The sequence below is a fragment of the Pseudonaja textilis genome, chromosome 2 (assembly GCF_049901715.1).
Source record: "Pseudonaja textilis isolate UNSWEBS1 chromosome 2, rPseTex1.2, whole genome shotgun sequence".
Taxonomy (NCBI): domain Eukaryota; kingdom Metazoa; phylum Chordata; class Lepidosauria; order Squamata; family Elapidae; genus Pseudonaja; species Pseudonaja textilis.
In genome coordinates this window covers 191570036-191591656 of record NC_141991.1, presented here as the reverse complement: position 1 = coordinate 191591656, position 21621 = coordinate 191570036, and the positions used below count along the sequence as shown (strand labels likewise).

Here is a 21621-nt window from a genome sequence, read left to right as displayed (position 1 = left end):
TGTGTCCAACCCATCGCGACCCCATGGAGGTTCCTCCCGGCCTTCCTGTCCTCTAACATCTTCTGGAGTCCATCTAAGCTCATACCTACCGCTTCAGTGACTCCATCCAGCCACCTCATTCTCTGCCGTCCCCTTCTTCTATTGCCCTCAATCTTTCCCAGCCTTAGGCTCTTCTCCAGTGAGTCCTTCCTTCTCATTAGGTGGCCAAAGAATTTTAGTTTCATCTTAAGGATCTGGCCTTCTAAAGAACAGTCAGGTTTGATCTCCTCTAGGACTGACCAGTTTGATCGCCTTGCAGTCCAAGGGACTCGCAGGAGTCTTCTCCAGCACCAGAGAGGCACTCAGCCTTTCTTATGGTTCAACTTTCACAGCCATACATTGCAACTGGGAAAACCATAGCCTTGACTATGTGCACTTTTGTTGGTGGTGTCTCTGCTTTTTAGTATGCTGTCTACATTTGCCATAGTTTCCTCCCCACGAGCAAGCGTGTTTAATTTCTTGGATGCAGTCCCCATCTGCAGTGATCTTGGAGCCCAGGAAAATAAAATCCGTCACTATCTCCATTTCTTCCACATCTATTTGCCAAGAATTGAGAAGGCCTGATCCCATGATCTTAGTTTTCTTAATGTTGAGATTCAAGCCAACTTTTGCACTCTCCTTCTTCACCCACATCAAAAGGCTCTTTAGTTCCTCTTCACTTTCTGCCATTAAGAATGGTATCATCTGCATATCTGAGGTTGTTGATATTTCTCTTGGCAATCTTAATTGAAACTTTTGATTCATCTAGCCCTGCCTTTCTCATGATGTGCTCTGCATATAAGTTAAATAGGCAGGGCAACAGTATACAACCTTGCCGAACTCCTTTCCCAATTTTGAACCAATCAGTGGTTCCATGTTTAGTTCTGTTGCTTCTTGACCCGCATATAGATTTCTCAAGAGACAAATAAGATGGTCTGGTACTCCCATCTCTTTAAGAACTCACCACTTTGTTGTGATCCACACAATCAAAGGCTTTAGCATAGTCAATGAAGCAGAAGCAGATGTTTTTCTGGAACTCCCTAGCTTTTTCCATCATCCAGCGTATATTGGCAATTTGATCTCTAGTTCCTCTGCCTCTTAAAAATCCTGCCTGTACCTCTGGTAGATGCACATATTGCTGGAGCCTAGCTTGTAGGATTTTAAGCGTAACTTTTTAGCATGTGAAATGAGTGCCATGGTGTGATGGTTTGAACATTCTTTGGCATTGTCTTTCTTTGGAATAGGAACGTAAACTGACCTTTTCCAATTCTGTGGCCAGTGTTGAGTTTCCCAAATTTGCTGGCAAATTGAGAGTAGCACTTTTACTGCATCGTCTTTTAAGATGTAAGCAAGTAATTTATTGCAAAAAGAAAAAAAACAATTACAATAACTTTAAAGCACAGAAAATAAAAAGGAACATATTTACATGTGCTCAAAATTTTGTGTGAACCAAACTGTTCTGTTTCTTAGGTTTGCATACTGATATTCTGAATATTCTTCAACTTACTTTAAAATTAGTCAGCTGTTTTTAAAGGTGCAAATTCAGATGCTTATTTTACTTCAAAGTTCAGAAGCCTGCATATTCATTAATATGACTCTGGGGACAAAAGCCCAGAAAAATCAGGCCAAATATTTTTTTTGAAGATTGAAAAGAAAATCTGGGGGAAAAAGAGCTAAGATCAATTTCTTTCCTAATTATTCAAAGGGGTTTTCCCTGCAAACTGCTTCAGTACATTAGTTTTAGTTTACAGAACTCGAACTTCCAAGTAATTACCTCTTCCTAACCACCTTAAACTTTACAGAGTAAACACAGACTTCATTAAACAAATATTAGCTTATATACAAGAGTGCGCAACTGCATCATATTTGCTGAACTGTGGGATATGCTGCAACAGGGCAGGATTAGCAGTAATGAAAGGGAGCTCTCTTCAGGAAAAGACTTCATCCTTTCTCATCCTAGAAATGGCTGAGGCCACGCCATTAAATTAACAGTAAGCCAACAATATTCATCACCAGACAGGAGCTGCTGCCTCAAGACTATGATAGAATTAGGAGAGCCAACTTTAAATAGTTACTAATCGGGAACAAATGTGAGCAAATCAATGGAAGTGAGCACAATTTTAGATTTGGAAAACAGAATGTTATAAATTATCTGAGCTTATGGCAAAATATTCTTGAACAATTGAAAACTAAAAACAAATACTGAAATACTTGAAACAATGTAGGATGAAATAATTATTTATCCCATGTTGTTTCAAATATTCCAGTATACTGTGATTTATTTTCAATGATATATCACAATGATATAGAGAATATGTTTGCTAATATAATTAGAGAAACAGATTCCAACCGCACTGGTGTTGGCTGAACAGAAATAATAAGATGAATGGGAATGACTGATGACCGGTTAGCTACTTATTAGTTTGTTTTTGGGTTGTGGTTACTGTCATTTTAAATTCTTTGCTGTAAAGAAGGTAAATGGAACTCCACCATATGGGATGCAGCATAATGTTGCCCCTTATGTGTTGTGTTTCCATGTGAAGATAACTTGTTTAATAAAAATATGTCCAACAGTTTAAATATTTAAATTTTGGGTATACTCCATAAGATACGACTTTTTCTCATTTGCAACATCTAAATTACTGTTTATTGTTGCCCATATCTCACAAGTAGGAATAACTGTATCTGCCATATTTTAAAAATGAAGAGATTTGGATTGGTAAATATTCCTTCCTTAATTAAGGACATGCAGCGGGAATCCTTTATTATTTCAAACTTGAAAATAATAATGAACAGAGCATGTATAAAAAGGTGATTACTTTTAAGTCAAAGCTGATTCATGATTCATGCTCATGTCATATAGTTTTCTTGACAGTGATCCCTAAGTGATTTGTCACTGCCTTCTTCCACAGTGCTTGAACATCCCAGTCTTACATGTAGTTTGGAGGGTCTGTTTCTCAGTCAAATACTAATTTGCGAGTTAATTTTGCATAGTTTCTTAAGTTACGCAATGGATCCTACCTACATACCTTAAATTAACAGAATCAGTTTGACTATAATATGTAATGTTATCCCTTCTAGTACTAGAGGATTAAAACTATTCTTTAAAAAAATAATAGCAATGTATGAATGATTGCTAGAATATATGAAATTCGATATTCAAATATAGAGAGAGACATGGACTGAGTTGAAATCTCTGAGAGAAAAATATCAACAACAATTATTTTGGCAGATAAAGGACTTGTTTCTTGAAACTTAAAATTATAATTAAAAACATTCTGTAATGTACTGAACACAATGCAAATTTTGGAATAGGTATTAAACATGCAAAACTAGTTGATGTCATGTGGTCATATATCAAGGCAGCTGTCATTTGGATTTAAATAATTTCATATATTAAATTTGTTTTGGAATATTGTAATTTTATATTATATTATACAGTAAGTCTTGCAAATGCTGTTGAATTATATACCCGTGGCTACAAAACTAGTAGGATAATAAAAGATTGCATCCTTTTATAGTTGCAAAATAAGCCTGATGCTACAAAAGTCACTGCTGGACCCCCACTATACTGGACAATTTTTAATCCACTATTTCATATAGTGAAATAGCAGTTTTAGAAAGCCTTTGAGGAAGCATATTATCTAGACCCTTTCCAGTCGGGATTCAGACCCAGATACGGGGCAGAAACAGCATTGGTCATGCTTATAGATGACCTAGATAGAGTGTGCTGGTTAGACAGTATATAGTTAGTTGGGAATGGGAGCTGTCCCCTTAAGGGAATGCTTCATGGGAAATGTAGTTAATGCCTCATGGGAGATGTAGTTCATGCCATGTGGTCACATCTGTAATCCTAATTGGTCACTGAATTGACCTCTGGTTGGGTTGGGGCGGGGAGTTTCAGTCATTCTTGCCTGGACCTGTGCTGGAGTCTCCCCTTGCTGTATCATTATGGGATGAAGATAACTATCTTTTCACACTGTTGAAGACAACAATCCAAAGATTGGACATTAGATGAATCTCAACATAACTGTGAGTTATACCTTGAGGATGCCTGATAAAATCCAATAAAGAAACTTTGTATGGAAGCCTTTGTAGTGTTTAATCTCAACTATTTTGGGAAGATAAATATTGCCTGAGACAAGATATAGGGTCAGTGTTTATATCCTTGCTGTATTTGACCTATTGGCAGCTTTCAATACCACTGACCATGACCAATGTTGTGTTGGTTTGCCTCCTTCCTTAAGAATCCATTTCATATTTTGAAAACCAAACAAAGTAAAAGGAAGCAAGAGAAAAGGGAATTGCAGAAGGAAGCTTTAAAGAGGGAGGGGTATAAAAACTGGAGTAAGAAAAGGAAGAAAAAATGAAGGGAAAAAGAAGTAATAAGAAACAGAACCAGGACATAAAAGAAATATGGAAATCGAATAAAAATGAAAAGAAATTGTTTATTTAAAAGACATAGAGACAATGGTTAATTAAGAGTTAAGAAAGGGGATTCTGCAAGGTGATGAGGTGTTGTATAAATGTATTAGAAGTAAAAAAATTATTTAGAAAGTAGGAAAATATAGATTATTAAAATGAAAGATTGGAATTGATACTATTTTGTTACTGAATACTTGTTTTTTGTTAAACTGTATACAGAGATAAATGGAACAAATGTGAAAAAAGAGAAATTACAAGTTTATTAACTATGTTCAATGAATTTATAGAATATAGTTGAAATGAATTATGAGGATTGTTGGAATGAGATTAATATCAGTTTTGATGATGAATTGAATAGATTAATTTTTCTTTTTTAAATTATAAATGTTTTTGATGTATTTGAAGGGGAAAGTACCATGCAGAATCTGACTTAAAAGGTATATGTTATGTAGTTGCTAGAAGGTAATTTTAAAGGTGATAATTAAAAAGTTAAATGATTACTGGGATTTAAAGGGGAACTAATTAAATGATATATAACATTAGGGGTGGCACACTCTAAGTGGTAATTGTGGGGGAAACTTTTTTCAAATGTTTGAATTGAGATGAAATTTTTAAAATGATGAATTAAGAATTTGTGATGAAATTGCAAACCTGACAGATAAAAGTACAAAGTACAACAAATATGAAGATATGAGAAGTATTTAAAGTTAAAAGAAATAGGTTAAGAAATGAATTGAAAATTTATAAAATAAGCTTCAGGAAAGTATTGAGAAAAATAATAGAAAATATGTAAAGTAATGGTAAGATATGAAATTAAATATGAAAGATGAATATGTAATTAAAGTCATGTTTGTATGCAAATGTGAAAACCTGGAATTATGCTGCTCACTAAAAAAAGATGTTTTTAAAATGTGGAAAACTGAAATAAAACTTTTTATATATATAAAAAAAGAATCCATTTCAGTCACTCATGACTGAGGAGAAGTCCTACCCTTAGCCTAAGTGAGGTGCCACAGGGTTTGATGCTTTCTCCTTTCATCTACAGGAGGCTTCTGGGTGAGCTTATCCATCACCACGGGGTGAAGTATCATCAATATGCTGATGATATTCAGTTTTACATTTCAATCTTTAGCCAAATAAATGAAGCCATGACCAGCTTATCCTGGTGGCTGGAGGCTGCGAGGGTCTGGATGGGGAACAACAGGCTTCAGCTGAACCCTCACAAGATCAAGTGGCTTTTCAGGCCCCTCTGGCTCCAGGACTATGCCATCTTTGATGCTGGATAAGACTGCACTATCCCAGACAGTCTCAGTATGCAATCTTGGGGTTCTCCTAGATTCATAACTGCTGCTTGATGAGTAGATGGCAGTCATGGCTATGAGGGCCTTTGTACAGTTTTATCTTGTGTGCCATGTGCGCCTGTTCTTGAATCAGCAGATCCTGTTTACAGGTCACTCATGACATAATCATCTTCAGATTAGATTACTGCAATGCACTGTACAAGGGGCTGCCCTTGAAGAGTATCCAGAAACTTCAATTGGTGCAGAATGTGGTGACCTGGCAGTAATGCACGCTCCTGGAATAGTGCATGTTACACTTTTATCCAAGAGCTGCACTGCTTGCCTATTTGCTTCTGTGCCCTATTCAAATTGCTGGTTTAAACCTTTAAAACTTCATGGTGTGGGACCAGGCTTTCTGAAGAACCAGGCTACCTTTCCCCATCAGCTTGCCCCATTAGATCTGGCAGAGAAGGCATGTTGTGGATACCATCAACCAGAGATCTACATTTGGTGGATCCCAGGGAGATGTGCCTTCTTGTGGAACCTTCCTCCCCCACCCCGAAATTAGATCGGCCACATCCCATCTGACATTCCAAAAGGCCATCAAGACCTGGTTATGAGACTGGGCCTGGGGCTCCTAAGGAACTGGACCCTTGGCAAGATAGCTCCATTGTTGAGGGGGATTTTCTTATTTTCCCTCTGCTTTGATTGTATTTTGAGTTTTTTAGTATATTTTTTTTACCAGAGTTTTTAAAATTTGTATACACTGTTTTTATATTTTTTATCTATTACCATGCACCAACAAGAGTTGCCTTGGTAAGATGCACAGCCATATAAGCTTGATCAATCAATAAATAATAAGAATTGAAGAACACTCATTCTTCATCAATTATTATCATATTATAGAAAGTTAATCTCTCTATAATTGAACAAGTACTTCACCATTACAAGTTTTGTGGATCACTATTTTGAGATTTAAATCTGATGTACTGATTTAGATGCTTAATTTGCCTTTTTGTTCTTATAATAAAACCCAGTGTACAAATGTAATTATATCACATGACATGATTATACCATTTAAGGCTATTGTTTTTGTTTGGTGCCTAAGAGCCATATGTTTTTCTAATGATGTTTTTTATTCATCTCTTTATAGATATAATATATTTCAACTATGGAGTTTACTAATTAAAATTATTATGTTGTTATTGTTATTTAATATAGTCCAGTGTTTTATATTGTATTTCTTCAGCACTGCTCTAAACTAAAACTTTAATTACTGTTATGATATAACTCCTTGAAGTACTTTGGCTTTTGGGTGTATATTGCTTTTTAGAGTATAACTGTAGGCTGAAATACTTCAAATAAATAGCACTGACATTCTAAGCAAAACATTTACAGTAGTAATTTAAAAGTTTATTTTGAGTCAGATGTACCAACATGAATTTGCGGATTTGATAGGAGACCAGAAACCAAATAAAAATGTTCTTTTGAGGTGACAGATCCAATCTAAACCTCAACTTAAAGACATTCCTTTGATAAGTAGCCCTTAATGTTAATATTATTATCAATAATAAGAATCAGTTTGATCTAATGGTTAAAGCACCAGGCTAGAAACAGGCAGAATGACATGTGTCAACCCAGCTATGGATTCTCCATTCGTTGTGCTGGAGACATGGGGATTCCATGAGTACTAGTGCTGCCTTAGCCATGAAAGTCAGCTCGGTGACCTTGGGCCAGTTACTCTCTCCCAGCCTAACCCATCTCAGAGGGTTATTGTTATGAAGAAATAGGAGGAAGGAGGAGTATTAGATGTGTTTCTGCCTTGAGTTGTTGATAAAAATAATAAAGGTAAGATATGAAACAAACAATATTTTAATTAAACACAATTTATACAAATAAATACAACTCTGCCTTGATGATTTTTTCCTTTGTCCTCTCGCAGGTCTGCCACTGTTTTTTGTTTTGTTTTTTTACTGCACTGATGATCAGAAAGAGCCACCCCCAACAGCTAGGGCCAATAAGTTTGGAAGTACCCTTAATGTTTTAAAATAGGAATAGTTAAGAAGTGAGATTTTGTGGTGATTAATTTTCTTCTTCAGAAAGCAAGAGGAAAGGCATTGGTTTGAGGCTCATGTTCCAGAAGGTTCCGCCTGATTGGCTGGCCCATACCTGGATAGTAATAATCTTCTATGTATCCAAAGATATTTTCCTGTGTTCAAAGAACCATAAAGCACAAAAGAGAAGAGGGTCCATTCTAGCACTCTACACAAGCTGTTAAAAAAATGAAATTATTTTGAATCATTCAAAAAGGATATGAAACTTTACAAACCTTTTTATACGTTTTCTCCTCGTTTTGTTTTTCAGAAGGGGGCTCTCCATTTTCAGCTATAGTCTGCATCTGAAAAGATTTAAAAGCACAAATGTAGTGTGTTATTTGTAGTGCCCTAACTCACCATTCCCAGAAAGGTAGCAGTCAAATTAAATTAAATATAAAATATAACACATCAATGTATAAACAGCAACTAGTTTAAAATCAATAATCAGTGGTAGGCCGCTAAGCTAGGCAGACAGTAGATTATAGATTGACACCTATGGACATTGTTATTATTTCCCCATTCTCTGGATAATTTGGGGAGCCCTAATTTCTAAGCCAAATTTTACCTCTGGATAATCACAGCACTATAGAACATTCTAAATGCTATTAAAAGGCACAGCAATAATAACAACCCTGGAAAGATTTCATCTGATGCCTGAAAGATAGTAACTGAGAGAACAAGAAAGGGGGCTGCAATAAAGACTTTAATTGCTGGGAGATTCATGTTGTAAAAGGTAATCCTTCAAATGTATTAGTCCCAGTCCTTTTAAGGTTTTAAACACTAAAATCAATCAACGAGACTGGGAACAAATCAATAGCAATGTACTTCTCTGAATACCAGGTTGATAATATGCTCAGGACAGCCAGTGCTAGTAAATAATGTGGTTCCTCTAATGGTGAATCAAACCCATACTTACCAAGGGAAGCAATGCATTCCTAATCTGATCATTATTGAAGCATGAGTAATATCAGTCAAACCATGTCTCTCCAACAAATGAGTTCAACAACAGAGCAACCAAAGCCACATGGAATATAATAAAGAGCTACCTTTAGCTCCTTTATAGGAAAAAATGTTTATAGGAATCTTATACAAGACAAACCTAAAATTTGCACTGAGAGATTTTTCACTAATAGCTCCATCTTATCTTAATAATCAGTGAAGGCCATCATTTTTTATAGTCACTACACTCACCCGAATGGTCCCCTGGATTGCATGGATGAATTATAATCCTAACCTATATGGTTAGCATAGCTGGAGATTTGTTCAGGTCTGTTTGGCTTCAGAGTTTATACAAGTATACAAACCCTTGTGTATTTATCTGTTTCTATTTCATGGAGGACAACTATAGAATCATCGCCTATTTAGGCAAAGCAGCTCCTTCAACTTTGTGCAGGAATTAAAATTAAAATATCCCAGACAGATGGCTGTCTAGCTTCTACTGTACATCTGATGAGTTTTTATACATAAATTATACACAACATTCCCAGTGATCTTTAAAGTATCTCTGGATCATTCCCATTCTGTAGCTGTGGAAGGATGCTGTATAACCAACAATAGATATTTAACGTAATTCTTATTTCTTTATGCATAGAACATGCACAAATATCAGCGAAAAGAGACAGATGAAAGAAAAATATTAGTAAACCCACCAAGATAAATTCCAATTAGAAAGTTTTAAAAAATTCAGTGGCAAGCAAAGACCACAAAGTCATAAAGGTATGAGTAAGTATGGGTTTCTGAAGAGTCTATCTCCTGTGTCCCAACCAACCATATCTCAATCATCATTTGACAAAGTGAAAAGCCTTCTTGGGTATCTTGGTGAACAGATAAACGGATAGAGAAGATGATTGCATTTCCTTTATCCTAGACTCAAAATGTCCATCCCTTTTAGGGAAAAAAAAGCATTTACCAAAATGTTGGAGTGGGTCTGCAAGCTGATATACTTACTACATAACGGGCATAATGTCCTCTCATAGATAACATATTAATTTAAGAAAGTTCATTAAATAGCTGATCTGATTTACAAGCTGATTGCAAAGCCACATTTAGAAGATGGAGGTTGACAGTTCATGCTATAAATACTAAACTACTTTACTAAACTCTTCTTTGAAATTAAAATGTGCTAGTTAACAGACTGATGCCTACACTGAACATGTTATTAGTCAAAATGCATGTCCTTCTTATTTAGGTTGTTGATCGTTTGGTCAACCAAAGAGCTATGTTAAATTCTATGGACATAAAACAAAGGCGTTTAGAAACTGCCCAGATTTTGCATACATTAGCAACCATTTGTTTAATGACTCTTTGAAATTTCAGTAGAGCTGAATGCCAGAGACTTATGACAGGTCCTTGAAGTTGTGGCCATTGCAGTGTCTCCATGGTCATGTGACTACAATTTGGCGCTTGGCAATTGACTTGAACTTACAACAGTTGGAGAGCCCATGACCACACCTCCCATTTGAGACCTTCCCTACTGACTTCCCACATGCAAAGTCAATGGGAAAGCCATCAGGGAAAGTCACAAGTCATCCCCATAAACTCTTGCTGCTTTTTTTTCCCCTCAAGAGCCCAAGTGGTAGGGCGAGTGTGGTCCAAGGCAGGAAACTACCTGCCCAATTGCCGTCAGATGTTGCCACAGTGCCATTCCCCTGTCTACGCCCATCCCCCCCACCAACACTATATTGCAACAGAAATTCTGGTTCCATATTTAATCAAAGGCTACCTGTAATCACAAATATATTTTTCCATTCCTACAGTAGGCTTAATTATATAACGGCAACAAGTCGTAACATACTGTTATTACTAATATTAGAATGGAAGTACCTTTCTTAGCTATGTTAAAAACAGCCTGCAGTTGAGAGAGGGAATCAGCCCTTTCATTGATGCTGTCGATTTTTCCAGGACACTGTTTAAAAAAAAGTACTTTGTTAACCAGGGTTAATAATTTACAAATATTTTTTATTCAGAATAACAATGAAACAAAAGCAGGGCCCTACACACACACACACACACACACATATATAAAATATAATCATTTATGTGTTATTACATTCATACATTATTTATGATCATTCTAATTACAGGTGGTGCTTGACTTACAACCTATTCGAAAAAGGGGACTTACGACCCAGATCTGAAGTTCTGATAGCCAGTTCCCCCACACACACACCATGGTTACATGACTTACAACCTATTCGAAAAAGGGGACTTACGACCCAGATCTGAAGTTCTGATAGCCAGTTCCCCCACACACACACCATGGTTACATGACCGCACTTCAGGCACTCGGCAATGTGGTCACATTTATGGCCATCTGCATCATTCTGCAGGCATATGACCGCATTTGATGAGTTTTGTTGAAAACCAGCAGGGAATTGTATTTATGATTGTGGTGTTTGCTTAACGACATTAGTGTCCACACTTATGACTGACTGCACTAATGACCCCTGTGAAAAAAGTTATAAAGTTGTGTCGAACACGTGATCGGCCTGTTTTATAACTATCACAACATACAATCATAATGGGCAGGTTCTATTACAGTTGTGTGTGAAGGACTACCCCATTACACATTTACGGAAAGCAATAGATGCATGTTACATCGCAGAACATTACTAAAATATACTGAAGAAGAATTTATTTCAGTAGACCTTTGTAAGGCTGCCTTAAAGGTACATGAAAAGGAATTATAATGCTAGTTAGCTCATTCACATAGTAGGCTCATTATATACACATACAGAACATTATTACAACAGCAGTTCCGGTTTGAGCTTCTTCGGCGACAGACCAAAATCTGTGATTGTGAGCGGTTTTGATCTGTGCTGGCTGCTGGAATGCCCCGAGCCGGCTGGTTTCAGGGCTAAGCCACCCCATAGAGGTGGTGAAGAGGGGGCAGGCTGCCAGCAGGGTCGAGAAGAGTTGCATCTCTCCTCCCCAGCTGGCCATTACTCCCTTTCCCAAAGGCGGTTGCAGTGGTGGTCCGAAATGGCCACCTCAAAGAAGAACTTGACTGGAAAAAAATGTGCAGGAGGAAGATAAGAAGATAAAGTTTTGGCTGACTGGGTCGAACTGAAAAAGCAACAATATAAGGTACCCTGGAATTTAAATTATAAAGAATAACATTGCTCCCAAAGAAGACTTTAAAGCGGTGAATGAGAGAGGGAAGGGAAAGGATTTGTTTTTTTTTTCTTTTCTTCCCTATATTGACAACTAAGAGATTTAAGTAAGAAATCGGCAAAAATCCACTTTGACATTAACAGATATTTAAGCTGAAAATCAAATGTCAAGGGAATAATAAAGATTTCTGGATTCTCAAAAACTTTTAAAAGGAGGAAAAAAAATAAAAGGGTGGGATCTGGAAAAATGGAGGAGACCACCTGGAAGTGAAAGGAATTAACAGTGAAACTTTAACAAGATTCCTAAAAGATAAATTTTAACTGAAACTTTGTAACAAAATAATAGAACCCTAGGAAGAGAAAGTGGAAAAAAGAAGCAAGAAGAAACAGTTTTGGATTATTTGGATTACTTGGTGATTTTTGGATTTTTGGCTATTGGATCTAAAGGACTAAAATTAATCAGGTGGTTGTTTAAAGGTTTTTAAAATGGTTGACTGGGTCGAACTGAAAAAGCAACAGTAAATTGGAAGAACTAAGAATGGAACTTAAAAAACAGAACGATGCACAAGAAGGAGGCTTCATATTTCAATTTTTGGAAATGGAGATCCTGAACTATGAGAAACAACAAGAAATGCCTGTAGAACAAGAAGGGCGGGACAAAGAAGAAGCCATCTTCAATGACCAAGTATTTCTATGCAGGGAAAAGAAAGGAAAGCGGGGAAAGAGAGTGAAAAATTTAAGATTTGAAAAAACAACCCCCCAAAAAGAATAGTTTGAAAAGTAATTACAATATTAGGAAGAAACAGAAGAGAGGATTACAGAAGAGAGAATCAGAATTAGAGAGAGAAGGGGTCAAAAAGGGAAGGGAGAAGAAGAGGGGGAAGAGGGAAAGGAAAAGAAATTATAAAGGATAGAAACAGGACATAGAGAAACAGGGAAAACGTACAAAGATTAAAGGTATAAGCCTATTTAGAAGACACAGAGATAATGGGTAAAAATTTAATTGAAAGGGGGATTCTGCAAGGGTACATAAGATAGTATTGTTATATTAGAAATAGAAATGAACTTTGAAAATATGAAACAAGTGTGATTAAAATGATAGATAAAATACTCATTGTAATGGAATGAAATGTTTAATAAATAAATGAAATAAAAAGAATGAGAGAATGGAATGAGGAAAGGAGGGGAACATTTTAATTATCATTAATATGTTATAAAAATTAAGTGAGGAGAAATATGAAATATGAAAAAATTATGGAAATATTATAAGTGTTCCTAGAAGTATGATACCCTACTGAAAAGAAATGTTAAAGATGTTAAAGATTATAACTAACATTAATGATAGAGCTGAATTGGAATAGAATACGTATTTTATTTATTATTGTTATATATTTTTTTTTCTTTAAGAACTTAGTACGTATTTTAAGAATGTACCAAGCAGAATTCAACTGGAAGCTATGTGTTATATTGAATGTTATAATTGTAAAGGCATAAATTGAAGTTTAAATAAGAGTTGAAGAGATAAAAATTAAAAAATGTAAAGGTGTCATACTCGTCCAATCAGTAACTGCAGGGGAAAATTTTGTTTAATTAGACAAGAAAATATAAAATTGAAACAGGACAGACAAAAGTATAAATATAATGATTAGAAAGATATTGAAACTTAGAAAAAGTTATATATAATTGAATTTAGAAAGGAATGAGATAATTAAAAGTAAGATTGAGAAAACTACCGGAAGGGAAATATTATTGAGAAAATGTTAAAATAGTAATAAGATATGGAATAGAACACAAAGATGAATATGAAATTGAAGTTGTGTCTGTATGGAGAAGTGATAACTCGGGACCATGCTATTCTCAAAAAAAGAAATTTTACTTGTATTATGTTTTGTGAAAACCAAATGAAATTTTTATTAAAAAAAAAAGAATATTATTACAACAGCAAAACCACATATGTTTTGAAAGAGGACTTATAGGGTTATAATCAGTTGTCGAATCTTAGATTTACTTATCAAGCTTCGGAGAGCTTGCTTCCAATAGGAAAATGGACTGCATGCAAAATCAATGGAAACGGTTCTATATTTTCAATCCACTTCTCTAGTAACTGGGAAAATAAGCAATTTACTACTGTTCATGCAATCAAGTTTACTACTCTTCAACGACAAAACAGTGCATACGGTAACCTGCTTCTAGTTTCTGAATATACCCACCCCTCCACAAAAAGGAGATGAAAGTACTAAAAGATCTAATGACTGAGAACTGCATCTCAGCCTTGTGACAAGCAACTTTTGTAAAACTGGGCTTAATTACAGGGCTGCTTTAAAATAAATATTTTTTTCAATATTTTTTCCTAGAAGTATTAATATAATGACATTTTAAAAAGTTATCCCACATAACCATATAACATTGTACCTGGACAATTTTGGTAACATTTATGTAATGAATGCAATGCTGATAGTTTAAATAATACAACATTAAACAACTTTGTGGTATCTTTAACTAATTAAGACACAATTTTTATACATTACTATATACTACTTAGTCTTTATGGTGGCATAAGATCCTATTTATTTTTTACTGTAATAGATTAGAAATATATAATGAGCAATTAATTAACTACTGAAATTATATTCCAAGAAAATAAAGCTATTTTTAAATGTAAAGCTAGCAAATAGTATGCTATGACCAAGCATTATATAATATTGCTTTAAATTCTGTTATATAATCATTTGCATTGGATACTAAATAAATCTTAGCAAAAAAAAAAAAGTTTTCCCTCCAATGCCAAATATCAGTTTTAACATGTTATACTTTTATGTTCTTCCACAGAATATCCCATGATGAGAGATATTAGTAAATTCCTAATACTTAGGGAATACACAGTGTAAAATATTTTTTCCATGCTGGATCTTAATAAACTCTACATACTATGATCATTTAAGGGCCTTTCCATCCTCATCAAAGAATCATACTGTTTACACAACAAGCAGACTCTCTCATCTATCCTTGCACTCTGCCTACATGGAAGTGGATTTATATGCAGTTTTTCCCCTTGGCTGTCAAAGCATATTTCTATGCATACCAACTTAAAAGGAAGTGTCTTCAGAAAAATTAATTCAATGCTATCCTGAAATAACTAAACCAAACCAAGTACAATATAGCCTTGAACTTTCTGTCCAAGAAGAATATTTGGGATGTAACAAAGGCTTGCTTATTCCCAATTTATGTGAAGAAAATTCTTTTTTTTTTAATGTGGGAATTCATATTGCCAAGGTAAAGAAAGCATTGATTTATTTAGCAGAACTACATTTGCAAATTAAACTGAATTAAATAAATCTGGAGTCTCCAACTTTTGGTAAGATATCACATGTGTGTGTCCACATCTGTATGTGTATAGATATGTGAAAGAAACAGCTTAGGGTTTGAAAGAAAAAGATGCATTGCCGTCTACCATAAAAAACAATGCCTCCTAATTTAACACTTGTAATACTTGTTTGCCCTTCCCATTATTATCTGAAAAATCACAAACCAAATAAGATCTGTATACCAAAACCTCTTGTGTTTGTTTGTAATCTTCAGTTGGGTAAAACTGGAAAGTTTAGAGCAACAATGGACTACTTTGGAACAGAGGCTAAAATAGGAAATTACACAGCAATTGATGGGGAGGGAAGAAGCCACTTGAATGCCTGCCTCTGAGGTAGGGCTGGCTGAGATTACCAACAATGAATGGGTAAGCCCTTTTTCTCCCTGGAGGGAGAAGACCCTTAGGGACATGTTGGGATCGGGAATGGGGGTGCAATTTTATTGCGGTCCTTTGTTCCTCCACTCAGCAAAATAGGAAGGACAGCTAAGAAAGAGGAGTGATTTCTGGCACTCCCTACCAGCTTTTCACAAGCAATATCAATGGGGAAGTCAATAGAAAGTCAGAAATTGTTCCCATTTCCATTGCTATTTTGCCCGCCCATGGTCATTCTATTTCTCTGTTTAGATGGGATGATGACCCGATGAGTCACAGGTTAAAAGAATTTTCCTCTGTTAAGTATTCTCCTATTTAATGAGAAAGAGACATCACTTGGCTAATCCTGTCTGAGTTCAAAACTAGGTGGAACTGGGCTTGATCAGAACTTTAATCTAAGCAATGAGAAACATCAGAGTGCAGCCTAAACTAGGAACTAGAAGGAGGAGACAGCAAAGCATGTTCACGCTACTGCCAAGAAAACAGCATGGTTGTGTCCATGATATCACCAACGATCAAGCTCCACTTAAAAAAAAAAGATTTTACTTCTGGGTGCGTCTAAGGAAATGAGCCTAAAAGTTTTATTATCATTTAAGACAAATTAAATACCCTGGTTCTCAAATCAACAAGAATTCTGTATTTGTGTGTACATTTTGTCCAATTTGATTCCTTAATTTCGCCTCCAGCACAGTGGATCATTTTCCTTTTCATCTGCAGAATAGTTTTTTGTTGGAATGCATGTCCACCAATTCTTGTCACTTCTTTGCAGAAGCTCTTTGATTACAGCAAAAGGACATTCCTGGAGTGCCATAGTTTTTGAGCTGCCCAGCATGATGCCAACCAGTCTTTTCATAAACTTCAGAATAAATAAACAAGAAAAATATATTATGGGGGCAATGCCAACAGGCTTGAAGCCTCCGGGAAGAGTTGAAATAGTGGGATAATTCACTTACTGTTAACATTCCTCTGCCTATTAGTTTCTTCCACTCTTAGTTTTGTTTTTATCATTTTTAATTATTTTTAATAACGATTACATAACAGTTTTAAACAATAACTGCTTTATATTTCTACTGCTTTGTTGGATTAATGTATGCCAATCAGAATCATTTTCTATGAGATAATGGTCATATAAATTTGATAAATAAATAAATAAGAAATAAGACATAGAGGACTATTAGGGCAAGCTACTTATGAAGATCTACTTGAGGCATTATTCAGACAAGCATTTACTAAAAAGCAAGGAACTATAGAGAAAGACTGTTTTGTTGGAAGTTCTGGATGAATCCTCTGGATTTTATAAGTTGCAGGAATGAACCAGATTGCTCAGACACATATCCATTTAGTAACATGCCAACTGAAATCCTATTTAAATGCCATCCAACAAACAGAATAAAACAATTCTTGGTTAAACATGTGGAATTATTAAGACCATTAAAAGCTTTAAAGAATCCATACGAATAGTCAAACTCAAGTTTCAGCAGAAAGGAATGACACCTAAATATAGAAATAAAGTTTCTTCATTTATTCATGACTAAGACTTTTTTTTCCAAAGGAAGTCTTTATATAATTAACTGTAGTAGGAATAATTGGTGAGTGCAGCCAGCAAAAGGTATTTCATGTGCAAAATACATTTCTCAAGCAAACGATTTACAAATAAGGATGTGCTTCTTTTTCAACAGCAGCATTTCACCTCATCTCTCTTAATATTATGTGGCTAATTTAATAGCAGTGGATATCAGAATAAAAATACAATTTAAAGAATTATAAAAAATAAATCATAATCATGCCCAAAGCATAAAATACTAAAGCACTATAATACTTTTTGCCAGGAAGTGACCTACTGATTGTTATTGCTACAACAAAGGTATTTAAAAAGTAAAATATATTTTATATACTGATCCTGGAAAAGGGTGATGAAGGAGAAGAGAGGAGAGGAGATGGGAGCAGCAGGCAAGTAGGCTCTCTGCTTAACTAAGATTAAATTAACCTATTCTAATTTTTATCTGCTTTTAAGGCTATTTTTCTATCATATCTTAGTCCTCAAATTTTTATTTTTATTTTTAAACCCTTTACATTTTTGAAATTTTTGCAGTGTGATCACTAATTCACTTTTAGTTATATTTCAGCCATGGTTTAGCTGTATTTTTAAAAAAGCCCGAGCTGGGCCTCAGCTATAGGAGGGCCGTGCTGCTGGCTTCCTTGTTGTTGTTGTTCTACAGATCTTACTCCTTTAGCTGGAAGTCTAGCAATGCCTAGCTTTGATGTGATTTCTCTTATCTGATTTATTCTATTTTTATCCACTATTTTTATCATTTTATCATTTTTATTTACTCATGTTCCCTGCTCTGACAGGAGGGCAGGATCCTTGGTATACTTGTGAGGAGTTCTGCCATTGTTTGCATTAGGACTCGTTTCTTCTCGACTCCCGATTCCTTTTCCTCTAGATTTAGGACTTGTTTCAGTGACTAGACTCTATGTTATATTATACAGCTTCCCCTCTACTGTGCTACTTAATATAATGAAACAAGGAAAAGGAGCAGATCTTTCACTGACTTGGCTCCTCAACCTTCTCTGAAGCAATCCAAGATTGAGGACTTTGTTTTAGCTCGGCCTCTCGATTTGAAAGCTCCTGCTCCCTTTTGTCTGGCTGCTGCCGGTTGTCACAATCCTCCGACTGTTGAGGGCATCGCCCCCCCGAGTTGAGAACAAAGGCTTATCTAAAACTACGGCCCCCAACCAATCCTTAAATGAGCCCATCCTTACAGAACTTTTGGCTCAGCAATATTTCTGGTTGCAGAAACTACAGCAAGCATTCAGCTCCAGCTTGATAAAATAATAAGTACTTTAAACTACTTAGTTTCCTGGACTACCAGTGGGAGCCCTGGGTTGACCGCTCGGCAGCCTGATGTGGCGGCAGGGTTCTCTATCCTACCAATAGTTTGAACTTTACATCTTTTGACGCAAACAGTCACCTGGTCTTACAGTCAAAATAGGTGGCCCTCATCATTAATCCCATTAATAGCAACTTAACTCACTGGGGTTCAACACAGCTGGCGAGGGGCCATATATTACAGTTATTGGGGCTAAAAGCTGATGATTTGAAGAAGGTTGAACTTTTACCCTCTCCTGAATACTGCACTAGAATGCTATTCAGTTTTGACAACTCCAACAGCCCAAAACTATTTTTCAGAAGAGGATCCCTGTTAAGATCCTTCGGCATTTTGCCAAAAAGAGTCTTCAAAGATATGTCAATTAAGCCACTCTTCAGTAATCAACAATTTGTGAATGGCAGGAGATTTATTGCCCCCAAAAGATCCTCAGCAGCACATATTAATGTGCCAACCTTGAATGCCATCTCGGATACTACATCATGTACTAATTATACACCTATTCCCGCAAAACCTCCAGTTGGCATCCTCTCAGATAGTAGCCTGACTGTTCCTCCTACAACCAGTCAAATTAACCCCCCGCAGCGAGTAACATCTTACCAGGAAGCTTCCCTTGATTTGATCAACTGGGAAGAAATGGCCCCAAAGGAAGCGACTCCAGCCCAGGGCACCCAAGGTTCTTTAGTAAATAAGTTCCAGGTCAGTGCCTCTGGGATTCCATCTATTTATGAGACTGACTTATGTCAAGACAATTTCTAGAACCAGGAGGAGACACAGCTCTTCGACTCCTTTTGTGCGCTTCCACAATCAGAAAGGGCCCAAATCATAAAGTGTCTGGATGCAGTCAAATCCAAGCTCTGGAGTCTTCCACTACCTGGTAAGGATTCCCTTGGACTCCAGGAAGTTTATACTGATTTACCAATGGAAGTTCCCTTGGCGCTCTCTCCAGAATGTCTAATTCGTAAATTTGAAGATCCAGGGCTACTTCAAACTCCGTCTGTTGATGCTGCTGAATACTTGCCAGCTAAGCAACCAATGAATGCCACAAGTATGAACTGGAGTGCGCTTAGAGCCCTACAGCCCCATGAACAAGGCTCACCTCCCCTCCCTCCTTCCCTGCCTTTGCCTCCTAAGAGGATGACCCTGCCACTTAACAATGGGTGTATCTTTTCGGATCCAAAGGGCGCTCTGGGAAAAATTAATCACACAGAATGACTATTAAATCTGGCAAAAAAAACAAAAAACCCTGCACACCTAAGTGCCTTTCGTGGAACATAGCAGGCTGTGGGAGAAGGTATGGTACCACAGAATTTGCCAACTATATTCACTCATTTGATGTGGTCCTGCTTCAGGAGACCTGGGCATGCAATAAGATATCCCTTACACCAGAGGTCTCATTCTCGCGGCCCGCAATCCAATTGCAGCCTGCAGGACGACATCCTGTGGCCCCCACCGTGATATGAAAATATAATATTAGTGCGGCATTTGAGGATATTTTTTTAACAACGTTTTTTGTGGAATCCCTTATGCAGCCCAGCCTCACCCAGACTCTGCCTCCAGCGGCCCCCAGGTAAATTGAGTTTGAGACAGCTGCCTTACAGGGTTTATGGTCATTTCCTTGGCCGTCACCACACAATCTAAAACAGGAAGGCCTAAGGGTGGTCTAGCTTGCTTGGTTTCTACTTCTTTGGAAGTGGAGATAGCGGAGCTGCCCCCCTGTGGCTCTTTAGTTATGGCGTTTCTAATTAAGAGAGGACACAGCAAATTGTTAGTGTTCAACATTTATCTTCCCCTGACGATGAAGCAAGGCTCAATGGGACGTGCTGGAGGATTACATTACTTGTATGGAAACTAAATTCCCAGCACTGTACATCCTTATAGAGGGCGATTTTAATGTCTGATTGGGAGTCCAAGTTCCCCCATCGATTGAGGCACTCTACTCCCAAGAAACCTTCCAGGTCATAGGACAGCTGATTTCAGCCAGACATTCTAAGGATGAATTAACAAATTTTGCTGGCATTCAGTTAGCCCTTTTAGCAGCCCAACACAATACAATAATTCTTAATGGGAGTACCCTAGGTGATCTAACTGGTGAGTTTACTTTTAGTTCCTCACGTAGGAGTAGTGTTATTGATTTTGTGCTGGTATCCCAGCTTCTTAGAAAGGCAGTCCGTGCTTTCTATGTGGACTGCCTTACAGAGAGTGACCACTGCCCCCTGGTTACAATCATTGGGCTTTCCTGAAATATACATCTCCCTAGGGGTCTCCAGATATCAGATCCCTATGTGGCCTTGTATACAAGGAGGATCAAATGGTCTTCTAATACTGAAAGAAAGTTCCACTCCTTTTTATCATCTCCAGAGTGTCTTAGCCTATACAATCAGGCCCTAACAAGTAGTGGCCCAAGGACAATCTCGGCCTTTGAATCACTAATTAATAGTGTTCAAAGGGACCTAGGAGCTGTCCATAGGCCGAGAGGTCCATATCATTCAAGAAGTAATTCTTGGTTTGACAAAAAGTGTCTGATGCTCAGGAACCAGATTAATCGGGTTTACCTGCTCTATCGTAATCGAGGGGATGCCCACCAGAGGACTACTATCGCTTGAAGCAGGAGTATAAAGGACTAATTGCTAAGAAAAAGAAAGGTAAAGAGAAAGAGAAGTGGGATCAAATTCTCTTCTCCATTCAGCAGAAGAACACTCAATTATTTTGGCAAATTGTTGCCAGCTCCTTGCCGGGTCATCAAGAACTCCCTCTCTGCTGTATTTCCAACAGAGATTGGGAAAACCATTTCTTGGCAATTTTCCAGGCATCAATAAGTTCAACCGTGCTTGGGCTACAGCTGCCTCCTGCAGTTCCTGACTGGCAACCTGTGACTCAGGCTGAGATTACCGAGTTTATCTCCAAACTCAAGTCAGGCAAAGCCCCTGGCCCTGATGCTATACTCCCTTGATTTGCTTAAATCCAATCCCAAATGGTGGATTCCTCTCTTAGCAAGACTCTTTATGCATATCAATACCTCTGGCAGGATCCCTACCTCCTGGAGCTTAGCAATTATTGTTTCAG

At 36.9% G+C, this 21621-nt stretch overlaps 1 protein-coding gene across 7 annotated transcripts in view; it reads right to left on the bottom strand.

The window, feature by feature from the left end:
• Window positions 1-21621, bottom strand: part of PIP5K1B (phosphatidylinositol-4-phosphate 5-kinase type 1 beta) — an 89783-nt gene that overhangs the window by 46725 nt on the left and 21437 nt on the right. For 5 of the 7 annotated variants that reach the window (XM_087926715.1, XM_026703774.2, XM_087926714.1 and 2 more), the window contains exons 2-3: window positions 10643-10724; window positions 8053-8121 (exon numbers count right to left, since the gene is read on the bottom strand). In XM_087926715.1, the coding sequence (XP_087782841.1) occupies window positions 8053-8121 (69 nt within the window). In that variant the 5' untranslated portion in view covers window positions 10643-10724. The remainder of the gene's footprint in view (window positions 1-8052; window positions 8122-10642; window positions 10725-21621) is intronic. The other 2 variants (XM_087926718.1, XM_087926717.1) reach the window with 1 other exon arrangement.